This window comes from Cervus canadensis, chromosome X, assembly GCF_019320065.1.
Source record: "Cervus canadensis isolate Bull #8, Minnesota chromosome X, ASM1932006v1, whole genome shotgun sequence".
Lineage (NCBI taxonomy): Eukaryota > Metazoa > Chordata > Mammalia > Artiodactyla > Cervidae > Cervus > Cervus canadensis.
In genome coordinates, this window is record NC_057419.1 from 94,445,370 (window position 1) to 94,456,038 (window position 10,669).

General features: G+C 44.6%; 1 protein-coding gene across 1 annotated transcript in view; it reads left to right on the top strand.

The window, feature by feature from the left end:
- BTK (Bruton tyrosine kinase) overlaps window positions 1–10,239 on the top strand; it is a 31,995-nt gene extending 21,756 nt beyond the window's left edge. The window contains exons 8-19 of the mRNA XM_043458812.1: window positions 346–533; window positions 1,251–1,313; window positions 1,886–1,940; window positions 2,227–2,306; window positions 2,486–2,613; window positions 3,421–3,495; window positions 4,371–4,542; window positions 5,036–5,252; window positions 6,278–6,342; window positions 6,924–7,042; window positions 7,575–7,732; window positions 9,743–10,239. Coding sequence (XP_043314747.1) covers window positions 346–533; window positions 1,251–1,313; window positions 1,886–1,940; window positions 2,227–2,306; window positions 2,486–2,613; window positions 3,421–3,495; window positions 4,371–4,542; window positions 5,036–5,252; window positions 6,278–6,342; window positions 6,924–7,042; window positions 7,575–7,732; window positions 9,743–9,814 — 1,392 coding nt within the window. The 3' untranslated portion in view covers window positions 9,815–10,239. The remainder of the gene's footprint in view (window positions 1–345; window positions 534–1,250; window positions 1,314–1,885; window positions 1,941–2,226; window positions 2,307–2,485; window positions 2,614–3,420; window positions 3,496–4,370; window positions 4,543–5,035; window positions 5,253–6,277; window positions 6,343–6,923; window positions 7,043–7,574; window positions 7,733–9,742) is intronic.
- Window positions 10,240–10,669: the final 430 nt, after the last annotated feature.

Sequence of the window (10,669 nt, forward strand, 5' to 3'; positions counted from 1 at the left end):
GGGTCCATGTACTAGTTTAGTGCTAAGAAGTTTTCCAGATGGTGGCTGTACATGGTTTTTGCCCAGGAAGCTTTATGAACACTGATGCCTGGGTCCAACCCTCAGAGATTTTGACATAATTGGTCTTTGAAACTACCTGGGTGTCGGGATTGTTAACTGCCCTCAAGATGGTTCTGATGTGCATTCCATGCTGAGAGACCCTGTATGGGTGCTTAAAAATGGTTGTTGAGTGAATGTTGAATAAACCTTTTATTTTGCCTGATTTGGGTTAGAATGGTTGGGGAACAATAGGAGAGTACCTGATATCTAGCCAATCTCCCCAACTTTTTTTCCCTAACAACACAGATCTTAAAAAAGCCACTGCCCCCTGAGCCAACAGCAGCACCTGTCTCGACAAGTGAGCTGAAAAAAGTTGTAGCCCTTTATGACTACATGCCAATGAATGCAAATGATCTACAGCTGCATAAGGGCAACGAGTATTTTATCCTGGAGGAGAGCAACTTACCCTGGTGGCGTGCCCGGGATAAAAATGGGTGAGTTCATGTCCGCTGTCCCTGAGCCTTGTGTCCATCTACTTTGTGCTTAGTCGCTCACTCATGTCCAACTCTTTGTGACCCCATGGACTGTAGCCCACCAGGCTCCTCTGTCCATGGGGATTCTCCAGCCAAGAATACTGAAGTGGGGTGCCCTCCTCCAGGAGATCTTCTGAACCCAGGTCTCCCACATTGTGGGCAGATTCTTTACCAGCTGAGCCACCAGAGAAGCCCAAGAACACTGGAGTGGGTAGCCTATCCCTTCTCCAGGGGATCTACCTGACCCAAGAATCGAACCTCCTGCATTGCAGGTGGATTCTTTACCAGCTGAGCTGCCAGGGAATCCCTCCCACCTACTCTACACACATGCAAAATCCTGCAGCATAATTCCCCTACTCAGTATCCTGATCAGAAATTGTTCTTCCCACATCAAAGGGAATATGCTCTCCCTGCAAGTACTTCCCAGAGCTCAGTTCTACACGTGGCCCCCTCCCTGAGCTCACGTGTGTTGTGGAGCACAATCAATGCTGCAAGTGCAGAAGCTACACACTTCACTGCCCTAGCTGTGCGTTGGCAACATGATCCTCTTTGAGGGCGGGACATTTTATATACCACCATTTGAGAGTGGTTCTGAGCCCCAGGATACAAGGTAATCAAATCTGTCTCTCACCCAGATTGGGGAGTGTTGGATGATCAACCCTGTTGTCTCCTCTACAGGCAGGAAGGCTACATCCCTAGTAACTATGTAACTGAAGCAGAGGACTCCATAGAAATGTATGAGTGAGTATGCTTATGTTCCCAGCACAGAATCTTCACAATACAGTATAAACCTTTTTCATACTTTCAACAAAATTTTTATTTCAAGATACTTATTAAAATCAACATCAACTGGGTCAAATGATGCCACCAGTTCAAGTGATAGTGCCTACATCTTACCCTTATCCCAAACACCCTGTTGATGAATCTGGAGAGGTCACCATACCCCCCCTCTCCAAATCCGAAGAACTACACTCAAAGAAAAACACAGCCTGATAGGAAACATTTGAAAGGGTGAAAAATGGCAAACTGTTGTGGTTGTCCATTCTCCCGAATCATGGAAGTGGGTTGTCTTTGAAAGCCCTGACCCTCATCTGTTCCCTGCAACCTTCTGCCACTTACTCTCCATTCCACAATTCTTCAGCACCAAGCAGGCTTTGGGAAAGGGATATAGTGTGCTATGAACATGATAGGCACTCAGTAAATGGCAGTTGAGTGAACTGACTGACTCAATGGCATGGATGAGCCACAGACAGCACTTTTATGAGCTACGCAGGCCATGGCCTAGAAACCAGCCAAGCACTCTCCCTTTCCAGGTGGTATTCCAAACACATGACTCGGAGTCAAGCTGAGCAACTGTTGAAGCAAGAGGTAAGTGTGTGACCACAAGTAAATGGCAGTCTCTTTGCACCACAAGCAAGGATCCTGAATTGAGAGCTGGCTGCTGTCCGCCACCTCCAGGCAAGGCAGTGTCAGGATTCTCATTTTATGGGGTCCCATTTATACTTTTCAGTGTCAAAAGCAATGAGGCTGCAGCTCAAATGTGGAACTTGGCAGTGAAATCAGGGCTTCTGTTTCGTCTTGGGTTTGGGCAGTTGGGATGCTGGTGGCAGTGCCATTTCCTCCTGATGGTCAGCTTCTTTTCCCATCTTTTCAGGGTAAAGAAGGAGGCTTCATTGTTAGAGACTCCAGCAAAGCTGGAAAATATACCGTGTCTGTGTTTGCCAAATCTACAGGGTGAGTGTTACTGTTTTAAGGCCCTGGGGACAAAGAACAGGGGCACCCATCCAACAGTTCCTTAATGAAGTGCTTCTCCCACTTCCTCTGTCCCTTAAACTCAAATCTCACCTCACTTCACTTCTTGGGTCCTTTGGGCCCTTGTTCCCGAGTTGCTGACTTAGCGTCCACTTCTTCAGGGAACCTCAAGGGGTGATACGCCATTATGTCGTGTGTTCCACACCTCAGAGCCAGTATTACCTGGCTGAGAAGCACCTTTTCAGCACTATCCCTGAGCTCATTAACTACCATCAGCATAACTCTGCTGGTAAGTACAAGGGGAACCAGAGAAGAAGGGTATGACAGGTACCAAGAGAAGGAATTTAGGACAAGGTGGTTAGGTGAAACATTAAGCCTCATGTGGTAGTGAGGATTAGCTGTGAAAATGAACCCCTGTGATGCTGGACTGAGGTCAAATGAAGAGGTGGTCAAAGGCAGACCTTACACCCAGTAGGTAAGACTTCTTATTTGGTGATTGATGCTCAGTGCTAAGGAAGGACATAGAAGAGACTGCAATCAATCAGCAATATTCATTGAATTTCTAGTGTCTACTCAGTAATTTTCTTGTTACTAGAGAACACACAAAAACTATTACTTTAGGTCCTTGCCCTTAAAGAACATAATGGTTCAAAAACATCAGAAGAGAGTTTCTAAGCAGTGTAGACATTCTAAAAACTGGGAGATTGGAGAGAACATGAATACATGGGAAAAACTTCATCAAGAAGGCTTGCAGCTGTCCACCATATCCAGGCAAGGCAGTATCAAGGCTGTCATTTTATGGGATTCCAATTACACTTTTCAGTATCAAAAGGAGAGGGAGGATGTGAGTTAAGCCTGAGCTGGGAGGTGGGGATATATTTAGCTGGGGAGCATACTTCAGTTAGCATTTTCTTTTTCTTGTCCCTGAAAAACGTTTGTAACAGGAGAAACTTCCAGAAAAATTCAGGTTCATGGCGATCTTTTGGGATTCAAAATGTACTAGAAAGATGAATATTGGAAGTGTGAGGCATTAAGTGTGCAAGGCATCTCACTCCCTGCTCTGCACCAGCAGCATGACCCTCTCTGTATGTTTTAGGACTCATATCTAGGCTCAAATATCCAGTGTCTCAACAAAACAAGAATGCACCTTCCACTGCAGGCCTGGGATATGGTAAGTGCTTATTTCTCTAGGGCAGGGTGGACATGGAGAAGGCAATGGCACCCCACTCCAGTACTCTTGCCTGGAAAACCCCATGGACGGAGGAGCCTGGTGGGCTGCAGTCCATGGGGTCGCTAAGAGTCAGACACGACTGAGCGACTTCACTTTCACTTTTCATTTTCATGCATTGGAGAAGGAAATGGCAACCCACGCCAGTGTTCTTGCCTGGAGAATCCCAGGGATGGGGGAGCCTGGTGGGCTGCCATCTATGGGGTCGCACAGAGTCGGACACGACTGAAGTGACTTAGCAGCAGCAGCAGCAGCAGCAGGGTGGACCAGCCAGTTGCAAGCACTGCTACATCTGACAGACCCAACCAGACCTTGCCTCTCAATCATTCTTGCAGTGCACTGTTCCATCCCAGCTGCCACAAGGAATGTTAACACATTATTGACCAGAGACCTGTAAATGCCAGAGACGTTAGTTTCTGCAAAAATCCCCCAGTCAATAATGTGTTAAGACAGAGACAAATAAAAGTTATCTAATGAGTTTTCTCCCTCTGGTGGCTCCTACTGGGACTGCAAAAACATAGATTCATAAAGGTTTGGTTTTTTTTTTTCAATTGTGGGGAAAAAATCATAAAGGGATTTTTTTAAGAGGTTGTCTAATTGATCTTCTTGCTCTATGCCTGACTTGTACCAAAAATTCCCAGACTCCTCCAATCAGTAATCCCCTGTCCCTGAGATTTACCTGAGCAAAGATGAATTAGTACCCCTGAGAATTTCCCTTTTACTGCTTGTCTATTTCTACCCCCAGTAGGGATTCTAATCTATTGTAGAAATTATACATACATGACTCAAAGAATCACATCAATGCGTTGTTATTATAGGATCATGGGAAATCGATCCAAAGGACTTGACCTTCTTGAAGGAGCTGGGGACTGGACAATTTGGAGTAGTGAAGTATGGGAAGTGGAGGGGCCAGTATGACGTGGCCATCAAGATGATCAAAGAAGGCTCCATGTCTGAGGATGAGTTCATTGAAGAAGCCAAAGTCATGATGTGAGTTACAGTCCAAACTCAACTTTCCATCCAGTCTAGTAATTAAAAGGATGATTCCCACTGTGGTTTAAGGTGATTTATAATAAGGGAGATTTGGGACCTGGGCCTGAGGTCAACCTTTGATTGGTGTGAGTCCTAACTGCTAAGGTACTCATTTATCTTTGAGACTGATGGAGGACAGTATTGCTCATGGGTGGGTATCATCTTGATAGCATTTGAGGGTAAATGTAGAGAATGAGACTTTCAAAAGGAAGACATTCTAATGTACCCTTAGTGTTCACTCAGCCCTGGACTTGTTTCCTGTTCTATCGATGGCTCCAAATCCTGGTTCACCCTCACATATTAGGCACTTTTAGAGTTTAGGGTAGGAAAAAGGTTATTATGATCTCTCATTTGATACTCTACTCCAAGGCCAACTCCTTTCCTCCTCAGTTCCTTTCTGAATGATATTCAGAGTCAGAAAGGGAGGACTGGTTCATTGCCTCTCCTGTAGGAATCTTTCCCATGAGAAGCTGGTGCAGTTGTATGGCGTCTGCACGAAACAGCGCCCCATCTTCATCATCACTGAGTACATGGCCAATGGCTGCCTCCTGAACTACCTGAGGGAGATGCGCCACCGCTTCCAGACTCAGCAGCTGCTGGAGATGTGCAAGGATGTCTGTGAAGCCATGGAATACCTAGAGTCTAAGCAGTTCCTCCACCGAGACCTGGTAGGATCTCAGAAGGATTGGTCTGGGTCCAAGGGCTGAGGGGGTGGAAGTAGCACAGGAAGACATACCATCCATGGCTGAGGAAGGTGGCTGGAGCTGTGACTTCAGTTTTATCTAGAAAATACTAAAAGTTTGGTGACCCTCTGCCCCAGTGGTCAGCCGGTCAAGGAACTCCAGCCTCAACACAAGTTCTGCCACAGTGGGAGCTGGAGCCCTCACTCCCAGCCCCTCCTACTATAACAAGGAAATGGTGGAGTCCTCCAGGGGCAGAAGGGCAGCCCTGCTTCCTGATGGGACTGCTTTTTAGCACAGAACCATCATTCTGATTATATCAGAATCACAAACTGGGTGTCTGTTGGTGCATTTTTAAATGTTATATTAATATATTAGTTAGCAAACACTTAAAAACATTTCACACTAAAGAACTGAATTTACAGCTTCTCATGAAAATTGACATCATCTTGTATCACCAGACCCATATTCTCATAGGCCATGTTGGCCTATAAAATATGGGCCTGGTATTACAAGATGGTCTAGCTGATCACAGGAAAGTGGCTGGCCTCCCTTAAACCAAACACTTTCCTGACATCTCCACCTACCCACTTCACTCTATCACTTCCCCTGCCTGGCCTCCCGGGGCATGTTTATTTCAGCCAGGCCAAGGCAGAAATAGCCCTAGTCCTGCTGGTAGAAAAGCAGAAAACAAAACACACTTGGCTTCTGTTCTCTCTTAATTCTCTCGACATTTCAATGCAGGAAGGGTTGTCATGGAACTGTCAATATGAGTGAAATCGTGCTGCAAGTCCTCACAGCTTTACAAAATTAAGACTTTACTTATTATGGGGGTTGCTGTATATGTGATGGAGGTACCTCAAAATTCCTCAGTGGCATCAGCTGACTCCTGTTAGGTGGGAAGGTGTCTGTAGGTAAAGGAGATGAGGCTTCCCTCCCCTGGTGGGCACAAGCTTTGTGCCTTTAACCTGTGCTCCAAGGACAGAGTCTCACTGGTATCTGTTGCACTACAGGCAGCTCGAAACTGTTTGGTTAATGATCAAGGCGTTGTTAAAGTATCTGACTTTGGCCTGTCCAGGTGAGTGCAGTCTTTTTCACCTTTCCCTCTAAAAGTAAAACTGGCACAGTATAAACATGAGATGACATTATAACTTTTAATCTTCTCCCTTTCCCCCTATAATTCTAGTTTTTTCCACCATCTTTCTATACCTTTTCTTTCTCTGAATGGTTTAAGTCACTTTTCATCCTTCTGTTTTATTGTTATAGCCCTCTCTTCTTTCTCCTTTGCTCTTTTTTTAAAAGCTAATTTCCCCTATACTCTGTCTTGTTCTGTTAATCCTGTTGACTTTACTCTGTCTCTTTCCTAATGAGCCTAATTGCCACTGTTGACTGCAGAATTGAAGGAAGGGAAGGATGGGAAAAGAGAAAAGAGGAAAGGGAGTACCTATTAGACCTTATTCCACTTCATCCTTGCTGTAACTATATTGTCAATCAGGAAAGCTAAGTTGGATATGAAAACAGGAATATGTTAGTAATGGCATTTGTAAAAGACACTGGTTGGCCTGTAGTATTTGCAATTCTTATGGCTCTGCCAAGAAAATTTAAGCAAATATCAAACTCTCCAAATTGTAACAGCAACAAGTCGTGAATCCTTTGCAGGTATGTTCTGGATGATGAATATACAAGCTCAGTAGGCTCCAAATTTCCTGTCCGGTGGTCTCCACCAGAAGTTCTTATGTACAGCAAGTTCAGCAGCAAATCTGACATTTGGGCTTTTGGTGAGTGGATATGATTACATGGATTATACAGCTCAAAGGAAAAGGAATGCTGTGGGGAAATTCACACTCTGCAACCTGCACAGAGAGACTGATATTTGTTCTTGCTTTCATTCATCTAATCCTTAGGGAATCGGGCACCACAGGGGTTTCTGGGGATTAAAAACAGTAAAGTAGACACGATTACTGCCTTCTTAGAACTTAGAATCTATTGAGGGAAACAAACAATTCATTCAGTATTCCACAGCTTCTTGAATACTAATTATGTACCAGGGACTCTGCCAGACCCTATAACCACAAAGACAAATAAGAGGCTGTCTCTCTCCTAGAGGAACTGATGATCTAGGGCAATCCTGATTACCTCCAGCATACTCAGTACTATAGCAGAAGTTTGAACAAAATAATAATAATAAAAAAAAAAAAAACAGGGATGGGGTGGGGGGTGGAATGAGCTGAATGTAATGTTTGAGGTTGATCTAGGAACACTAGGATCCCTCCTACCCAGAAACAACACATTGTTTTTTTCATTTTCTAGGGGTGCTGATGTGGGAAATTTACTCTCTGGGGAAGATGCCATATGAGAGATTTACTAACAGTGAAACAGCTGAACACATTGCCCAAGGCCTACGTCTCTACAGGCCTCATCTCGCTTCGGAGAGGGTATATGCCATCATGTACAGCTGCTGGCATGAGGTAAGTGTTTTAGTGGGACCTCTTAAATTATTTCCTTGAACGTACTTTCCCATGTAGCTGACCAAGCACCCACACCCTACTCTCCCTCACCATATAGTAACTGAGCACAGACAGATAGCTGTACACATTCTCAAACCCCAGCCTACATCCCAATCCTTTCATGGCCAGTTTTTCCAGGCCCACTCCAATTCTCACTAGAGGAGCACTAGTTTTTTTTTCTTTAGTTGCTCAGTCGTGTCCGACTCTTTGCGACCCCATGGATTGTAGACTACCAGGCTCCTCCGTCCATGGGATTTTCCAGGCAAGAGTACTGGAGTGGGTTGCCATTTCCTTCTCCAGAGGGTCTTCCCAACCCAGGGATCGAACCCGGGTCTCCCATATTGTAGGCAGACACTTTACTGTCTGAGCCACCAGGGAAGTCCCAAGAGGAGGAGCATTAGAAGACCCCAATACCATTTTGGCTTTAGGGAGAGGGGTGTCATGGGGCCATGTCACCTAGCATAAGTAGGCAGCCAGAGGCATTCAGACAAGTGTATGGACATTAAAAAAGAAAACTAATTAAAATTTGTGTTCATTCCTATGGGAGTCATTGGCCCTTTCTTCTACTTTACTAACTGCACACTTTCTCTGGCTGTGGTCCTAAATGAGATTTTTTAAAAATGCTAACACCTGAAAGGGAACTAAAATAGGTAGTTCCCATGGTTTTTTTTTTAATACAGTGCATTATGGGATATGTGGGTAGATGTGGTATTTTGAAAATAAAGAGCCTGTCCCACTATTATTAAAATGCTTTGCTGCGCTCACCTTGGGTTCTTCAGGGGTGCCTACTCCATTTTCTATAGATCCTTGGCAACCTTAATTTGGCAAACTAAATCTCTAGTAGGAAATGAGTGCTCATCTCTCAGTCCTGCCCCATTAGTAACATGGAAAGACTGACAGTGTCCAGCAAGCACGAATGTGAATCAGGAGCCACCCTTGTGGGGTGAAAAGTAGGCATTTGGACCAGAGCATGGCTCTTTTCCCTTTGACAAATGACTGAGGTCACAAAGAAAGTGTGGAGAAAGGGAGAACCCCAAGAGTCATTTCCCTCCTCTCTCCTCTGCTGGGCAGGATTGAGGGTAATTGACTGCTGCTCTCTCCCAACTAGCACATCCTCACTCTGCTAGTTAAGTATTTCAGACAGGTACTTTCTCCACAGCCTGTTAACGTAGTAGTCATGAAACTAGAATCACATCAGAATCTCTGGGGAACTCTTGAAACTACAGATGACTGGGCCTTACCTCCAGAGATTCTGATTAGGTATGTCTAGAGTGGAACTTGGGTATGTCTTTTTAAACTTCCCAGGAAATTCTGATACTCAGGTTTGAGAATCACAGATTCAAAGGAACAAGAAGTTGATGACTTTTGGGTTCTGATGGATTGAGACTTTTCTTACATGAATATATCTTGAATCACTAAATACCTCAGGGGCTTATGGACCATGGCTATCACAAAAGGCCTTAGTCTGGAGGCTAGATGGTGGTAATAAGAGGTCCCAGGTGCTTAGGATGCCTGCCCAGTGAAGCAGCTCCTCCTCTTGACATGTTCATTCCTTTGTTAACTTTGGCTTTAGGATGGTAGAAACAAGTGGTTGAAACCAAACCAAAATTATCACAGCTTATAGGATTTCAGTTCAGTCAACCACTTAAATTTGTTTGGTAGCCACTTGAGGGTCCAAAATAAGAATGCATTGGTGTGATGAATTTGGCTTTAGTTTCAATCAGTGTTTGTGAGAATAATTTTAAAATTTCCTCACCACATTAATAACCCAAGTTACTAAAGATTTAAAGTGCACAAGGACTTTATGGAATACTTCTATTTCTCTCTCTCTCTCTTTTTGGGTAATCCACAGGGTATGCTACTGGGCATATAGTATAAACTTCATAAACATTTGCTGTTTACTCATTGTGTTTCCCTTGAATTCTGGACTCTAGCCCACTATAACACTCTATGTTTTTTCTTTGGTTTTAGAAAGCAGATGAACGTCCCACTTTCAAAATTCTTCTGAGCAACATTCTAGATGTCATGGATGAAGAGTCCTGAGCTCACCAATAAGCTTCTTGGTTATACTCCTCTCCTCCACAATCTCAATTTCACTTTCTCTGAGGAAATCCCAGGCCCTTAGTGCCCTTGCTGAATACACAAAGGCCCCTCTCCAGATCTAGGAATGCCTTTCTATCTCTTCCCTGGGATACTATTAATACCTTCTAAGCAAAGGCCAAGGAATTTTTGTGCCTGATATTTTCCCCCAGAGAGGAAATTTCCCAAAAGTATTAAAACAAACTGAATGTGGGATGGAATCATTTGGAGGGAGGGAGGGATGTAAATAGCCTCACAATGGGGGTCCAACAGCTCTTTGGGTAGGCAATAGAGCTTGGGGGGAGGGAGGTAGAACTTGGCAGGAATAAAATGGTGTCATAAAAATGGAAGGGGAGGGTGTTTTGATAAAATAAAATTACTGGAAAGCACGAAAGTTTCTTGCTATTTGGATTAATCATGCAGCCTCCCTGAAGCGCCCTATCTCTGTGTTCCAGGAAACTGCTGTGTGGGATTGGTTTGTCACATTTCTACTTTCAGAACTCCACGGGATTCTCCACATTTAACCCCTCTGTGTTAGTCGCTCAGCTGTATCTGAGGAGCTGTATCTGATAGGAGGGACTGTAGCCCCAGGCTCCTCTGCCCCTGGAATTCTCCAGGCAAGAATACTGGAGTGGGTTGCCATTCCCTTCTCCAGGGGATCTTAACCACCCAGGGATGGAACCCAGGTCTCCTGCATTTCAGGCAGATTCTTTACCATCTGAGCCACCAGGGAAGCCCTTTTAGGCCCTCTGACTCTTGGTGGATTCTGCTTCTGAAACAGGTGGTGGTGGTGGTGGTGATTTAGTTGCTAAGTCGTGT